At 42.1% G+C, this 18289-nt stretch overlaps 1 protein-coding gene across 1 annotated transcript in view; it reads right to left on the reverse strand.

The window, feature by feature from the left end:
* Window positions 1-361: 361 nt before the first annotated feature.
* The window catches only part of UMODL1 (uromodulin like 1), a 91652-nt gene continuing 73724 nt past the window's right edge, over window positions 362-18289 (reverse strand). Inside the window, exons 11-18 of the mRNA XM_040422078.1 lie at window positions 14589-14630; window positions 13622-14098; window positions 10455-10720; window positions 8525-8670; window positions 6907-7143; window positions 4900-5059; window positions 3833-3920; window positions 362-828 (exon numbers count right to left, since the gene is read on the reverse strand). Coding sequence (XP_040278012.1) covers window positions 641-828; window positions 3833-3920; window positions 4900-5059; window positions 6907-7143; window positions 8525-8670; window positions 10455-10720; window positions 13622-14098; window positions 14589-14630 — 1604 coding nt within the window. The 3' untranslated portion in view covers window positions 362-640. The remainder of the gene's footprint in view (window positions 829-3832; window positions 3921-4899; window positions 5060-6906; window positions 7144-8524; window positions 8671-10454; window positions 10721-13621; window positions 14099-14588; window positions 14631-18289) is intronic.

Raw genomic sequence — 18289 nt, forward strand, 5'->3', positions numbered from 1 at the left:
CCTGTTATAATGTCTAAATTAAACAATTTTCTTGTATCTACGAGCAGCTTAGTGTGAAATTTTTTCAAAAACTGCAGTACCAGCAATGACCACTAGGTCAATAGAGAGCTTCTATATGTACAATTTAATTTCTATCCTTCATATTGTGCAATATGTGTCTGCTCAGTATCCATCATATGGTGCAAAATGAAACATATATCTTTTTTTTTTGGGGGGGGGGGGTTCCCCAGGAACTGCATTACCAGCGATGACCACTAGGTCATTACAGAGCTCCTGTGTACAATTTAATTTGGACATTCCATGCCTTCTGTTATATAATGCAGTATGTGCCTGTTCAAACCCCGTCCTACGGGCAACTTAGTGTGAAATAAAAAAAAAAAAAAAAACTGCAATACCAGTAAGGACCACTAGGCTAGTTATAGATATTCCATACTGCGCTATGTGATCTGTTTTTGTTATATTGTGACAATTATAATTTATCTTCTGAGAACCTCTCAAATGGTGGAAATATCAACGGTAATGCCAGCAATGACCAGCAGGCGGTGCAGAGAGCTTCTATAGTGCACCATGTCCGTGATATAGTCCTGTCCTGAGACAGTCCACGTGATTCCATCCATCGCCCGTCCCGACCATCCTGGCTCTAGTTGGAGAACACTTGGTAGCCAACATCTGGAGTTTTAATCTTAAAGCTGTAGTTTCCGGTTCTTCTTTCGTGCCAGCAAATCAAAATGGACACCACCATGGCAACCAGCACCAGGACCCCGATGACCACGAGGGCGATGTATCCAGGACCCAGCGTTCCGTTAGGCGATGAGCCCTGGTCATATGCTGGAAAAAGAATCAGGGGACAGTAAGAATAGAGGTGCTATACAGTAGTATTACTCGGGCACTACATAGCATCACACTGTTACCTGTTTTATGTATACACTGTATGGCACTGTATGCACTATATGGCAGTATTATGTGGACTCTATAGTACAGCAATTTTATGTTGGCTCTTAATGGCACCTTTGTTTACAAGTATACGGCGGTATATGTGAGTACTTTATGGTGCTGTTATTTAGAAGTATATGGCAGTATTATGTGGGCCCTTTATGGCGATGCTGTTTAGAAGTATATGGCAGTATTATATGGGCCCTTTATGGCGATGCTGTTTAGAAGTATATGGCAGCATTATGTGGGCTCTTTATGGTACTGTTGTTTAGAAGTATATGGCAGTATTATGTGGGCTCTTTATGGTACTGTTGTTTAGAAGTATATGGCAGCATTATGTGGGCTCTTTATGGTACTGTTGTTTAGAAGTATATGCCAGTATTATGTGGGCTCTTTATGGTACTGTTGTTTAGAAGTATATGCCAGTATTATGTGGGCTCTTTATGGTACTGTTGTTTAGAAGTATATGGCAGTATTATGTGGGCTCTTTATGGTACTGTTGTATAGAAGTATATGGCAGTATTATGTGGGCTCTTTATGGTACTATTGTTTAATAGAAGTATATGGCAGTATTATGTGGGCTCTTTACGGTACTGTTGTTTAGAAGTATATGGCAGTATTATGTGGGCCCTTTACGGTACTGTTGTTTAGAAGTATATGGCAGTATTATGTGAGCCCTTTATGGTGCTGCTGTTTAGAAGTATATGGCAGTATTATGTGTGCCCTTTATGGTGCTGCTGTTTAGAAGTATATGGCAGTATTATGTGGGCTCTTTACGGTACTGTTGTTTAAAAGTATATGGCAGTATTATGTGGGCCCTTTACGGTACTGTTGTTTAGAAGTATATGGCAGTATTATGTGGGCCCTTTATGGTGCTGCTGTTTAGAAGTATATGGCAGTATTATGGGGGCCCTTTATGGAGCTGCTGTTTAGAAGTATATGGCACTATTATGTGGGCCCCTTATGGTGCAGCTGTTTAGAAGTATATGGCAGTATTATGGGGGCCCTTTATGGAGCTGCTGTTTAGAAGTATATGGCAGTATTATGGGGGCCCTTTATGGAGCTGCTGTTTAGAAGTATATGGCAGTATTATGGGGGCCCTTTATGGAGCTGCTGTTTAGAAGTATATGGCAGTATTATGTGGGCTCTTTACGGTACTGTTGTTTAAAAGTATATGGCAGTATTATGTGGGCCCTTTACGGTACTGTTGTTTAGAAGTATATGGCAGTATTATGTGGGCCCTTTATGGTGCTGCTGTTTAGAAGTATATGGCAGTATTATGGGGGCCCTTTATGGAGCTGCTGTTTAGAAGTATATGGCAGTATTATGTGGGCCCTTTATGGAGCTGCTGTTTAGAAGTATATGGCACTATTATGTGGGCCCCTTATGGTGCAGCTGTTTAGAAGTATATGGCAGTATTATGGGGGCCCTTTATGGAGCTGCTGTTTAGAAGTATATGGCAGTATTATGGGGGCCCTTTATGGCGCTACTGTATAGAAGTATATGGCAGTATTATGTGGGCACTTTATGGAGCTGCTGTTTAGAAGTATATGGCAGTATTATGGGGGCCCTTTATGGTGCTGCTGTATAGAATATCTGGCAGTATTATGTGGGCCCCTTATGGAGCTGCTGTTTAGAAGTATATGGCAGCATTATGTGGGCCCTTTATGGAGCTGCTGTATAGAAGTATATGGCAGTATTATGTGGGCCCTTTATGGAGCTGCTGTTTAGAAGTATATGGCAGTATTATGGGGGCCCTTTATGGCGCTACTGTATAGAAGTATCTGGCAGTATTATGTGGGCCCTTTATGGAGCTGCTGTTTAGAAGTATATGGCAGTATTATGTGGGCCCTTTATGGAGCTGCTGTTTAGAAGTATATGGCAGTATTATGTGAGCCCTTTATGGAGCTGCTGTTTAGAAGTATATGGCAGTATTATGTGAGCCCTTTATGGAGCTGCTGTTTAGAAGTATATGGCAGTATTATGGGGGCCCTTTATGGCGCTGCTGTATAGAAGTATATGGCAGTATTATGTGGGCCCTTTATGGAGCTGCTGTTTAGAAGTATATGGCAGTATTATGGGGGCCCTTTATGGCGCTACTGTATAGAAGTATCTGGCAGTATTATGTGGGCCCTTTATGGAGCTGCTGTATAGAAGTATATGGCAGTATTATGTGGGCCCTTTATGGAGCTGCTGTATAGAAGTATATGGCAGTATTATGGGGGCCCTTTATGGCGCTGCTGTATAGAAGTATCTGGCAGTATTATGTGAGCCCTTTATGGAGCTGCTGTTTAGAAGTATATGGCAGTATTATGTGGGCCCTTTATGGAGTTGCTGTTTAGAAGTATATGGCAGTATTATGGGGGCCCTTTATGGCGCTACTGTATAGAAGTATCTGGCAGTATTATATGGGCCCTTTATGGAGCTGCTGTTTAGAAGTATATGGCAGTATTATGTGGGCCCTTTATGGAGCTGCTGTATAGAAGTATATGGCAGTATTATGTGGGCCCTTTATGGAGCTGCTGTTTAGAAGTATATGGCAGTATTATGGGGGCCCTTTATGGCGCTGCTGTATAGAAGTATATGGCAGTATTATGTGGGCCCTTTATGGAGCTGCTGTATAGAAGTATCTGGCAGTATTATGTGAGCCCTTTATGGAGCTGCTGTTTAGAAGTATATGGCAGTATTATGTGAGCTCTCTAATGTGATGATGTTAATGAGGACACAACTGTATGTAACGCAGGCAATGTGAGTGAGGAGAGACAAGATCGAGGACACAGGTTGGCCATCAGATTGTAGAATATGTATAATCCAACAGCAGCACAGAGTATTTTAGAAGAAGAAAGTGCTGATTTTGTCAGAGGTTACAGACTGGACCAGTAAATATCTTAATGCTTACACTGAGCGGACCTTTGCAGGGGCCCAATCCGGGTGACATCAGTAAAGACAACATCACCAGTTCTTGCAGAGCGGAAACCATTACATGTCTAAAAAAAAAAACACAAGAAAGAATAAATTCCAGCTACAGGTCCAGATATTATGTGACCTGTGTGTGAACCCATTGTCCCTCCTAATGATGACATCATATCTACCTATGACAGGTGGACCCGGTGAATTAACTCCTGGAAAATAGCTCCGTCAAAAAATACATGGTCAACTATGCAGGTGGATGGGTGCTATTCCAATAGTGGATGTCACCCACATTTTCCTGAATAGTAGATTGCGTCCCCTTTATCTCCAAACTCTGAACACTAGTGACATGGCGGCACTTGTTGCCCACCGGCGTCCTGCCATCCAGGGCAGACACGGCTACTGCATTAACCTGGCGGCCGAGCACTGCTTTCCAGTCGCAGAGACGGGCCCTGGAGTTCTGTATCCTTCGTTGGAGGCCGCAGACTCTGCTTGGCTGCTAGGCCTCTTTCCTTGCATACATGACCTGCCCAGGCTCTTAAAGGGCCAGTGTATCTGTATACCAATATTCCTCAGCCAATGGCTGGACATAAAGCGCCTATTTCAAAAGAGAGTTGCCTGAGCATTAGGTTTCTTTAGCTTGCTAGATCCTGCTAAGATACTATAATCTGTTTGTCTGCCGGTGGATCGACTTCTGTCTGATTCCCGGATTCTAACTCTCTCCCACCTGACCTGACACATGCCCGTTCACCATTCTGACCCTGTTCCACCTGACCTGACCCTTGGACTGATTCTCAGATTTGCATGAACTATGCCTGCCCCCGACTACAAGCTTTGCCTGATCCCTCAGGATTAGCCCAGAGAGTTTGCATGGTGGATCCACATCCACTGTCTGTAACAACTAACCCCACTGGTTTAATGCCGAAGATTTTTTTGTGGTTGTAGATGACAATTTCAGCAATGCTACATCCCTATATTTTTCCTGTACTCTTTTCTAGATCCTAATGCTGGCGATGGCCGTATACTATAATAAGGCGCGCGCTAATAACTACATACTGGTTTGCAGGTTTTCAGGGGCTCCTCCGTGCAAACTTGAAGTCGGCAGTGCAGATAAACAATGGGATTTTCAACAAAGGAAAAGATCTTGGATTGGAAGGTGGCATTGTTGGAGATGCCATTGGTATGGATGGTGGTGAAGGTGTTTGACAAGGCACAGCTACAATACAGAAATAAAATGCATTATAAAGAGGATGACCCCAGCAGATGACCCAGCTGGGACGGTTGACAATGGAGCAGTGTTACAACAGAGTACCGAGGAATAATCTACATGATGATACTAGCTTCTCGGGCACATGTGGGCGTTGTGTGCTAAACCAGGAGCGAGTCAGGGAGAGGGTTGCAGAACAAGTTCCTGAGTGACTGTGAACATAAAAGACTAAAATAATATAAAGATAAAAAGACAGAAGACAAGAAACATAAAAACTGAATAAAGTAGAAAAACAAAAATAAGGGAAAAAATTAAGATGAAAAACTAATAGATAAAACAGCAAAGAAGAAAAAGAAAACAAAGAAGAAGTGAAATGAGATACGAATGGGTAAGCTATAGAAGATGTAGAAATGTAGTTATATCAAAGAAGACATAGAGGAATAAGACAATAAAAAAGTAGTAATAGAAGTTAAAGGGGCCCATCTTGTACATTAGGGATGTGCTAACATCTACTACTTTTCTTCATGTTCCATGACTACTTCTTCTTCTACTTCTCCTTCTCCTTCTCCTTCTCCATCTTTCTTGACTTCTACAGTACTTCGTTTTTGTCTTCCTTTAAAACGTTGGCCCGTCTTTTACAATGGGGGAATACCGCTAGGATATGCCCCCAATGTCTGATAGGTGCGGGTCACACCTCTGGGATCCGCACCTGTCTTTAGAACGGAGCCCGCAAGGTAAAGAAGGGCACACTGCTCATGCGCGGCTGCCGCCCTCCAATGATTTTTATGGGACTGCCAAAAATAGCCAAGCACTGGCTCGCCTCTCCGTCCGTGAATGGACAGGTGGTCGCGCTTGCGCGCTTTAGGCTTCTCATTGGTTTCAGTGGGACTTACAAAAATAGCCGAGCACACTATTTGGCTATTTTTCCACCACCATAGAAATTTATGGAGTGCAGCCGGGCATCTGTGGTGAGCCATCCTTTACTTTGTGGGCGCCATTCTAAAGATAGGTGTGGGTCCCAGAGGTGGAACCACACCTACCAGACATTGGTGACATATCCCAGCAGTATGGCTACCAATGTAAAAGAAGGGCCAACCTCTTTAAGGAAGACAAAAAAGAAGAACTGTAGAAAGATGGAGAAGTAGAAGTCATGGAACATGAAAAAAAAAAAGTTAGAAGCCTAGAACAATGGGGAAGAAGTAGAAGAAATCAATAAAGATAAGGAAGTAATTACAGAAGTTAAGAAAGATGAAGAATAATTAGAAGAGTTGTAGATACCAAGGAAGACAAAAAATAAAAATCAAGCAAGAGAAGATACACAAAGAACTCACGGATAATGAAGAAGTAGAAGTCAAGGAAGCCAAAGAATAAGTTGAAGTAGCAGCCAAGTAAGAATTATGCAGGACAAGGAGAAGTAAAAGTACAAGAAGAAAAAGTTGAAGTCAAGGAAGGTGAAGAACTAGGAGAAATCAAATAGGATGTAGAATGCAAGAAAGTACAGGTAGAAATTAAAAAAAACATATGGATAAGAATGACATAAATAAATAAGCTAAAGAGGACAACATTTGTGTAAAGTATATCAAAGGAAAAAAAGAAATTTCCCACATAATGGCCCACATTTATGATTCCGACTGCCTGATTTTGGCAGAAGTTACACAGGCTAAAAATGCAAGACTAAAAAGAAAACAGGTGAGAAGAGTGGGTAGTAAAAGGAGGAGGCTGACAGCTCCACCACTGCTAGGCCCGATCACCGTAACCCTTTCATGAAAAGATTTACAATGGCCAGTTGGAGTATGTCTGTAACAAATTCAAACCATTGGCACCTCAAGAACCAGCAGCATGGAGCAGGTACTTACCTGTCCTTGATGAAAGGGAAAGACCTGGGGTCATTAGCGTTATCGGTGGGGGTTGCCCAGCAATCACTGATGACCACCTTAAACTGACTCTCCTCTGTTTTTATGCTGATCTGAACTGTTATTTCGTCTGTGGCCGACAGTGTGAAGTTTGGGGGGATGGGCTGGTCTCCAATGAAAAGCTGGAATTCTGGTGTAAATGTTCCATCACCTTCAAGTTTTTCTATGAGGGAGTAAATTCTAAAAAAGAGATGTGAAGGTTTTTAGGCACAGGAGACGCGGAGCAGGAAGAAGCTTGCATCTTAATCCTTTGTGTTCTGCGGCTGACCCTGAATTCCCTTGGCTGCTTCCTGTAGATGATATAGGGATACTGCCAACCAATCATGGTGCAGTGGGCTGGCCATTACACAATGCATGTGACATGAATGCTGCTGCACCGGGCGCAGCCTCTCGTGGGCATTCTCCTGACCTGCATCTTGTATTCTCCAGCACACAATTTGGAAACTCTATATAACTAGTGTTGATCCCGAATATTCAAATTTTTATCGCGAATATAGGTACTTCGAAAAATTCGCGAATATTTCGAATATAGTGATATATATTCGTAATTTCGAATATTCGAGATTTATTTTAATCAGTACACATGATCCCTTCCTGCTTCTAGCTTGTGGGCCAATGAGAAGGCTGCATTATATTTGACTTTAGGAGTAGTGTTTGCGAATTTTCGTAATGCGAATTTTTGTAATGCAAATTTTTATCGCGAATTTTTCAACTTAGAACTATTAGACAAAGAAGATTATAGCACTATATTAGCTAAATTGCTCTATATTCATTTTTTTCGAATATTCGCTATATTGCTATAACTTTGTTTTTTAGAATATTCGTAATATTATAAAACAAGAATATATAGCAATATAGCGAATATTCGAAAAAAACGAATGTAGAGCAATTTAGCTAATATAGTGCCATAATCTTTTTTTTTTTTTTTAATAGTTGTAATTTTTTTCGAATCTGATGAGAAAAAAATTACAAGTATTAGACAAAGAAGATTATAGCACTATATTAGCTAAATTGCTCTATATTGGTTTTTTTCGAATATTCGCTATATTGCTATATAGTCTTGTTTTAGAATATTACGAATATTCGAAAAAACGAAGTTATAGCAATATAGCGAATATTTAAAAAAAAAACCAATATGGAGCAATTTAGCTAATATAGTGCTATAATCTTCTTTGTCTAATAGCTGTAAGTGGAAAAATTCGCGATATGAAAATTCGCATATTACGCGATCATTACCTTGCCGATTTTTCGAGTAGAAAATCGTAGAATATAACAGTTATTCGAATTCGCGAATATTCAACGAATATTCGACAAAATATTCGCAAAATATGGCGAATTCGAATATGACCCCTGCCGCTCATCACTATATATAACTATAACTCCTGATATGACATGGTATGATCTGAACACCTCCTTATGTGAGGCAAGGCATCATGGGACATGTAGTTAACAGGACAAGTTGGGAAAAGAACACCCTGCAATTATGTGGGAACGTTTAGGAGGTGGTGGACATGTTTTTATATTTTCAATGGTATTTCACTTCAGTAGGATAATAATGTACCCTCCGGAGGGATTGTATCCACTTGACCACAGGATCTCGTTGTGGAACATGCAGCGTATTGAGCTGACGGCTCTTGGAGTCACATTTAGAGATGTTGTTGAAAGGTCGATGTACAGCGTTGAGTTTACCATGATGTGAGTCTTGTTCTAAAAAGGAAACCGCACTTCAGAGATCAGAATATTCTGTACGACAGAGCAAAACCAATGACTTCTATGGGAGCTGTATAAGGTAATATCCAGTAACCCCCCCCCCCCCCCCCTTAGTGGTAGGCCGAAGGTGTAGGTTATAGCAAAAAATCTGCACCAAATTCTGTAAAATGTCCACAGCAAAATACGTAATAGTTACTTGTGGATTTTACAGCTAATTTATTTGCAGATTTTAAACAGATTTTACCTTCTGCATTCTCCATCAGCAGAATTGTGAATGCAGCTCTGGAGTATAATGCAGGATGTAACTCAGGATCATTACAGGATAAGTAATGTAATGTATGTACACAGTGACTGCACCAGCAGAATAGTGAGTGCAGCTCTGGAGTATAATACAGGATGTAACTCAGGATCAGTAATGTAATGTATGTACACAGTGACTGCACCAGCAGAATAGTGAGTGCAGCTCTGGAGTATAATACAGGATGTAACTCAGGATCAGTACAGGATAAGTAATGTAATGTATTTACACAGTGACTCCACCAGCAGAATAGTGAGTGCAGCTCTGGAGTATAATACAGGATGTAACTCAGGATCAGTACGGGATAAGTAATGTAATGTATGTACATAGTGACTGCACCAGCAGAATAGTGAGTGCAGCTCTGGAGTATAATACAGGATGTAACTCAGGATCAGTACAGGATAAGTAATGTAATGTATTTACACAGTGACTCCACCAGCAGAATAGTGAGTGCAGCTCTGGAGTATAATACAGGATGTAACTCAGGATCAGTACAGGATAAGTAATGTAATGTATGTACACAGTGACTCCACCAGCAGAATAGTGAAAGCAGCTCTGGAGTATAATACAGGATGTAACTCAAGATCAGTACAGGATAAGTAATGTAATGTATGTACACAGTGACTGCACCAGTAGAATAGTGAGTGCAGCTCTGGAGTATAATACAGGATGTAACTTAGGATCAGTACAGGATAAGTAATGTAATGTATTTACACAGTGACTCCACCAGCAGAATAGTGAGTGCAGCTCTGGAGTATAATACAGGATGTAACTCAGGATCAGTACAGGATAAGTAATGTAATGTATGTACACAGTGACTCCACCAGCAGAATAGTGAGTGCAGCTCTGGAGTATAATACAGGATGTAACTCAGGATAAGTACAGGATAAGTAATGTAATGTATGTACACAGTGATTCCACCAGCAGAATAGTGAGTGCAGCTCTGGAGTATAATACAGGATGTAACTCAGGATCAGTACAGGATAAGTAATGTAATGTATGTACACAGTGACTGCACCAGCAGAATAGTGAGTGCAGCTCTGGAGTATAATACAGGATGTAACTCAAGATCAGTACAGGATAAGTAATGTAATGTATGTACACAGTGACTGTACTAGCAGAATAGTGAGTACAGCTCTGGAGTATAATACAGGATGTAACTCAGGATCCGTACAGGATAAGTAATGTAATGTATGTACACAGTGACTGCACCAGCAGAATAGTGAGTGCAGCTCTGGAGTATAATACAGGATGTTACTCAAGATCAGTACAGGATAAGTAATGTATGTGCACAGTGACTGCACCAGCAGAATAGTGAGTGCAGCTCTGGAGTATAATACAAGATAATTAAGGTAATGTATGTACAGAGTTAAAATAGAATCAGTCTGTCTGTCTACCCTATCTATATCTTTGTAAGGTCTGCTATGGTCCTGTTAGCGCACCACTTATGGGTTAAAAATGTTGGAGTCATAGCTGCACTCACACTGTTGACATCAGTATTGCAGTCTTTCCATCCGGCTTCTATGAAGATGTGGGTGTCTGTGCTGCACTTTATGGAACATTCCCGACTCCCAAGGAACAGAGATTGACTGACAATGGACATCATCTTCAGGAAGGCCTTATCTATGGAGATCCCAATCTTCTCAATAGCACATATGACCGTGCTGGCATCTTTCAGTGTGAGGGCGAGGGACTTCTGCGCGGTCGTCTTAACACCGGAGGTTTCCAGATGTGGCGTATTGGTGGACGCTATAAAAGAAGGTAAATTATAAATCATTAGGGGCTTAAAATGAACTGACCATTTATGGGATAGAGGGGACATTGGGTACCATGGCTGGGGGTGATTACAACCTTTCAACCCCGCATAGTTGCAGCGAGCCCCTGAGGAGCCGATGCAGAGGATGGAAGTGGCAGTGGCCCCGATGAGATGTTGTGTCATGGTGGACTCCCTCAGGATGTCCCTCCCTGGGGTTCAATGTAGCGAAAAAGTACAGTTTGATGAATGAGGACAAAAGGTATAAAAGTCTCTCTTTACTTAGTGCAGAATATAACTTGTGGCACGTCCAGCAGCAAATACAAAGTGCAGGTTCTGGCACCAGGAGAGGAGGTATGGAGGCTGGTCGGATGGCGGATGTCCCAGCATACCAACCAACAGTCCCCTTATTTGTGGGACTGTTCCTCAACCTGAACTGCAGAAGGGGCTCGTGTTATGCAGATATGCTTTGAAATTTGTCAATTTTGGGGTCGGAATGGGGACAGATTAATGCATTCCATAATTTGTTGGGAAGGTACGTTTCAGCTCAAGTAAGAATTATCCCTCTGGGGCAGGAGAGAAGCTTGTGCTGCTGATACCTACACTGATACACTGCAACAAAATCACAGCTGTGTGAGCAGGATTAGCTCATGACTAAGGATGAGAGAATTGATTCAAAATTAATCGTATTCGTTATGAATCTCACAAAAATTCATCCGCCAAACGAATCTGAATATTTTTGATTTGTTTGAGGCAAATTGCGTAAAAATGGAGCCCACAGCAATTTTACTGTGAATATATGGCAGAAAAGCCACAAGGGAGAAAGCTGGAGGATAACATGACACTGGGAAGAAGAGTGTGGGGGACGGCGTACCCCGATTGGCTCAGAGGCTGACAGTCTGGATCAGCCAATCGGCTAGAATTGAAAAAGTTCCTTTCGTGAGAATGTCATAGAACGGTATTGTATGTTCAGCTTCTGACCTGGAAGGATGTGTTAGGCCTCTTTCACACGGGCGAAAATTCCCCGCGGATGCGATGCGTGAGGTGAACGCATTGCACTCGCACTGAATCCGGACCCATTCATTTCTATGGGGCTGTTCACATGAGCAGTGATTTTCACGCATCACTTGTACGTTGCGTGAAAATCGTAGCATGTTCTATATTCTGCGTTTTTCACGCAACGCAGGCCCCATAGAAGTGAATGGGGTTGCGTGAAAATCGCAAGCATCCGCAAGCAAGTGCGGATGCGGTGCGATTTTTTTAACGCACGGTTGCTAGGAGACGATCAGGATGGAGACCCGATCATTATTATTTCCCCTTATAACATGGTTATAAGGGGAAATAATAGCATTCTGAATACAGAATGCATAGTACAATAGCGCTGGAGGGGTTAAAAAAAAATAATAATAATTTTTTTAACTCACCTTAGTCCACTTGATCGCATAGCCCGGCATCTCCTTCTGTCTTCATCTGATCTCTGTGCAGCAATAGGACCTGTGGTGACGTCACTTCGGTCATCACATGATCTTTTACCATGGTGATGGATCATGTGATCACCGGAATGACGTCACCACAGGTCCTCCAGCGCTATTGTACTATGCAGTCTGTATTCAGAATGCTATTATTTTCCCTTATAACCATGTTATAAGGGAAAATAATACAATCTACACAACACCGATCCCAAGCCCTTACTTCTGTGAAGAAGTTCGGGTTTGGGTACCAAACATGCGCAATTTTTCTCACGCGAGTGCAAAACGCATTACAATGTTTTGCACTCGCGCGGAAAAATCACGGGTGTTCCCGTAACGCACCCGCACATTTTCCCGCAACGCCCGTCTGAAAGAGGCCTTATGGTTGTGTCTAACAAAACGTTATTACAGACACAAGAAACTAATGTAGTGTGGTAGGGACAATATAGGGAGAGTAAAGTGTTTTTTCACGGACCCATTAACTTGAATGGGTCCGCAAACCGTTGTCCGTGAAAAAAATAGGACAGGTCCTATTTTTTTGACGGACTGGAAACACGGATCACGGACGACAAACGGTGCACTATCCGAGTTTTCAACGGACCCATTGAAAGTCAATGGGTCCGCAGAAAATCACGGAAAACGGAACAACGGACACGGAACACAACAACGGTCGTGTGCATGAGGCCTAAAACGGAGAAATTTACCAGGCTCATTCATAACCAGGAACTTCTTCTCACAAATAACACTTCGCCATACTTTTGGATGCTTGTGCAGAACAAGCCGCTGTTTCTTCTGGCATTAACATGTGTGTGTATAAATACAGGTAGGGATCTGCCCCTATTAAGGCCTAATGTTTTTTTCCCATACCACCGTATATGTTTCAACACCCTCTGCCCCCGATAAGGGGCAAGTTTCCAATATAAAAAAGCATAAGATATGCAACGGCGTGGTGTGTTTTTAACGCCATCAAACATCTGTTTACCCATAGCTATGTATGTCAGTGTCACGCCGACATTACTTGATATTGCTGTCTCTGCCTTCAAGAGCTTAGGTAGGTGGGAGTAGAGAGAGAAAAATGCAAAAAAATAAAAAATATGTATGTAATGAAAAGGTATATTTAACCTGAGTACTAGAGACATATTTTCAGGCCAATTGGAGCAAAAAAAAATTGACGCCTTTGACACAAAACTAATTTCAAGAAATTGGCTCATCTCTAGTCAGGACTTTTCATCCTCCAGATGTATATTAGAGTGTTTCCATTCACTGACAGCAAGGAAGACGCTTTATCTAGATGGAAATGCTAAATTCCTTTAAGGCCACCACCATCCACTTTTCATACCTATACCGACATTCACACAACCAGGTCATCCGCACATCACAGGGACTGTTGGGTTACCTACAGTTAGTCCTAAATAGCAGAATACCTACCCACATTTGCACCCACCACGGGAAAAGAACAAGAAATTTCCCGGCTTGTCGTCTGTCTTGTTGCCGTGGGGACGACATTGACTATTCCTTCAGTCGTTGGTGGCTCTGTTGCTTTCAGCTGGGGGAGTGCGCCGACCACGGGTGAATAGACTTTTGCAGTGGCATTGTTAACAGTAGGAGCGAGGTTGCTGGGCACGGTTTTGAGACTTGTAGTGAGCACTGGATCTGGAGTTGAGTGCACTGGTCCCAGTGTAGGGTTTCCTGTTGGCACTGGTGTGCTCTGTATAACCTTGGCTGGATGGGGATCCCCAGAAACGGCCGCACTCGGTATAATTTTGGAGCTGTTCTCGGTGACATTTGTCAGGTGTCCTGGATGTGAGGAGGTGGTAGGAGGTGAAGGGTCTGCAGGACTGACAGTAGATCCTCCCGCTGTGGGATCTATGTTCTCCATAGAAGGTGATAACGGACTGACATGATCTGTCGGAGACATGACGACAGGGGGAGATTTATCATTACAAAGTGCCACATACTGCACCAAATTCAACAAACTGCTGCACGTGGCATGAAAGACCCACATTTACTGAGCAGTTTATGACAGCTTTTTGCAACCAATTTGTGACTTTTCTGCTAAAAGGCAGATGCAGTCTCTGACTGCATTTAGTTTGATGTCGTTTTAGTCAAATGTATTAAAAATAAAGTGTGAAAATGTCACACATTTTAGCTGAAATTTAGATTTGGTTTTCTGAGTGTTTGTACGGGTGCAACACTGCAGTACCACTCACGGCCACTATACAGTGAACGGCGCTGTTCTGGGTCAGGAAGTTCCAAGTACAGGAGTTCTTAGAAGCAGCTGATCGGCAGGGGTGCCAGGAGTCGATCCCCCACCAATCTGATATCGATGGCCAGTATTACATTGCTAGAAAACCCCATTATGATTTCACTTCAAACTTATAAGGATATAACTTACCAACGCTGGAGGAATCGAGGCTTTCTGAGGTCGGTCCTCCTCCTGTAAATGCACACATAGTATTGATTGATTGTATATTGATAGAAACTTCTATCTACCTGCAGTCACCACTAGGGGGAGCTTACTGCATGCAGTTTATACATTTAACTCAATAGTAATGCAGCATATAGTAAGCTCCCTCTAGTGGTGGCTGCAGGATGCTTGACTATGTACATCTTCAGAGCCAACTTTTCATTACTGATTTACATGTATTTGGGGTTGATAAACATTTTTGTCATAGGTTTTGCACAGTTTGGTTTCTACACTATGTAGCAGCTGAGGAAAGATATTTTGTGATAAATCTTTTGGCGTGCTCACTCTCCAGCTCTCTGACCTCTGCTGAAGTCTCCTCTTCTAAGCTGACTTATACCCAAATCAAAAGAGAGGTCAGAGAGATGGAGAACGTGGCATCAGATGGATAGCCTGAAGGATTTATCACAGAACAGCCTTCTGCAGCTGCTATTTAGTGTGAAATATAGGGGCTGCTGAAGCCAAATGGTGCAATATTTTTTTATAAAAACCTATTACAAAAATGCTTATTAGCCCCAAATGTAAATCAATAATTTAAACAAAGGCTCCTAAGGTGTCCATAGCCCTTAACTATGACTATGCTGAGGATTTGGAGCTCTGTATTAGGGAAGAAATAACTCTGAAGACGCATGAGAGAGATATCCTTCTTTGCTCTGGTTTGTCCCCTGCACATGGTTGGGTTATCTACCATAGAGGAGTCACAAATGCACTAAGATTGCAATTTGGACCATCCTTCGTGAGTTGAATATTGGGGGGTTCCTCTGCGGGAGCTGCTTGGTCACTGATCATTTCACATATCATAGTCCCGTTCAAATGAATAGAGTGGGTATGTAATACATGGATGCATCCATTCCTAGTTTTGGTGGTCCAAAGTACCAATATCTAAAACTGGTCATAGACATTATATATTACTTGGAGGGTCTTGGGATCAGCAACATCTGACTATAGGACTATCCAATGGTCCTTTCCATGTTTAACCTGCTTAATCCTTTGGCTTCTGCTTAGATAAGAGGCGCTGAAAGTACCTGGCAGCTGCTTATCTCACTTATCTTGCCGAGATTTATAAGAGTATCAGGACTCTGGGCTTAACATTGAGGCCCGGAGCTATAAAATATCTATGTCCAACCTAAAACGAATCACACCTATTAATGCCATGTCATCCTTTAGGCCAAACATTCTGCGCAGATGAATTTCTTAATATAGTTTTACATTGGTCGGGCACCATTTTTCTGATACAGAACTCCGAGTCCCCTGTCTAGATATAATATCCGGAATTAACCAGCCATGCCACCCAAGCCCTGGCTGGTCAACCTCTCAGTAAGTTTGGACGATGGGCCAATCAGGTCCCTTGTTTGTTTTGTGTCCACTACAGTGTTGCATTTCTGCTGGGCCGTCCTGTGTCCTGACCTCGGCTTGTTTCAGGGATGACCCCTTGTCTACTGATTAGGCCTAGTGGTTACTGATTCTCCTGGTTTTGACTACTCAGCTTTTTTCTGGATTAACCCATTGTCTACTGATAAGGCTTCTACTGAGTCTCCTGGCTTTGACTCATCATCTTGTTTCTGGATTAACCTCTTGTCTACTAATTAGGCTTCTACCTGGCTTTGACTCCTTGGCTTGTATATGTATTAAGCCCTTGCTCTCTCTTATGGCTTACATCGACTCTCCTGGTTTAGACTCTGGCTTGTTCTACTCTCCTCTTACTCATTGGCATCTGATAGGTCTGCTACCTATGAACGTACACCGGTTTTATTACTCTACAGACATAACCTGGCAGCAAAGTCAAACCAGCGTTGCAGTAGGCTCTGGTGAACACCTAGGGGTAGCAATGTAAGTAACGACAGTAGCGGTGAAGGAAGATAGGTGACAGATTTAGAGTTTGCTGGCGATATTCCCAGATGGTGACCCTGTATTTCTTTCTCACCTCTGTATTCTTACTTATAAAGTTAAATTATTACCTTCAGGCTTCCAGTAGCCACCACTAGGGGGAGCTTAGGATTTACTGCATACAGTTTCACGTATAGCAATGTAGTATTCCATATCACAGCATACAGGGAGCTCATAATCCCTAGTGGTGACCGCAAGCAGCCAGAATTTTATAATTTTGTCAATGCATGGGAAAATGGAGCTATGTATCAGAAAAGCAAAGTCCATATGAATATTAGTACAATATGGTGGCTCACTTCAAGCGGATTATGGAATCAGGTGCTACTAACCCAAATTAGAGGGACACCCACCCTCTAGTCAAGTATAGCTAATAGATAAGGAAATAGTGGGTGAGCACTCAGGCACTTGGACTTAATAAAATTTATTAAATCAATTTATTGATACATGTATTAGTCATAAAATCAATTAAGATAAATATAAAACATAAGATGTAGTCACCAATGGGAATCAATGTGCTAAAATCTCACACTTCACATATACAGTCTTTGCAATGTCCAAACAGTGTGGGCTGACAAGACAAGTGGCTAGACGCAAATCCACTACCAGAGTGTCAAATCTCAGGTATGGCTATCAGTCCTTATCCCATATATGGAACCGCGTCAAGCACAGGTAGATATCCAAGGCATGTTTAGGACGATAGTAATTATCTCTTCCACAGAGTTTTCGGTGCAATAGGACTTTGACGTTATCACAAGCTTAATAGCTGTAGGTATTATTCATAACCTCATGTGTGAGTCAATGCTTTGAGGAGGAATAGTTCTTACCTTCCTTCCTATCCACACAAGTAACAGGCGGTGCAGGTTAGTGCCGGCGTCACGCTTCAAACTACTCACGCTTGCTGTCCCGAACTATCGCGGGAGTTGGAGCGGGACTTGATTAGTCCGTGCGTGGTGATCCTCCGGCTGGAACAAGGAAACTGCCTCTTCGGTCTGTGTTTGTTTGTTCCTATAGAGGTTACTGCGACTGCAATTGCAATATTCGTAGCGTGGCCACGCTAATAATCACGGAGGTACTGCTCACAGGTGTCCGGCCCAGACGCGTTTCGGGAATTAGCCTTCCCTTCCTCAGTGGTGCCTTGACACCTGTGTGCCTCCGCCTTTTATATCCCAAATGACACCCAAAATTATGGATACCTGGATTTCCATTTTGGAATGCGTTTTCCAGTTTCTCTGCATGCGGTATTCATGCGGTTTTGTTGGGCATATATGCGTTTTTTATGCTGTATGATTCTACTGTTGTTTGTAGACTTGAGGTATGAAAGCATTTTTTTATATCTAGTTGTTTAACTGAGATATAACATCTTTATCAATTATTTCATTAACAATAGTGCATTCTCTGATATCCATGTTAGTGAAGTTTGTTGTCTCTTATTCTAGCCATCCCGAAGATGAACAAATATGAATAGTTTCAATATAAATACATAAAATTCCATAAAATATTAAAATATGTAAAAATATACACTGCGTGCAGAATTATTAGGCAAATGAGTATTTTGACCACATCATCCTCTTTATGCATGTTGTCTTACTCCAAGCTGTATAGGCTCGAAAGCCTACTACCAATTAAGCATATTAGGTGATGTGCATCTCTGTAATGAGAAGGGGTGTGGTCTAATGACATCAACACCCTATATCAGGTGTGCATAATTACTAGGCAACTTCCTTTCCTTTGGCAAAATGGGTCAA

This window comes from Bufo bufo, chromosome 3, assembly GCF_905171765.1.
Source record: "Bufo bufo chromosome 3, aBufBuf1.1, whole genome shotgun sequence".
Taxonomy (NCBI): domain Eukaryota; kingdom Metazoa; phylum Chordata; class Amphibia; order Anura; family Bufonidae; genus Bufo; species Bufo bufo.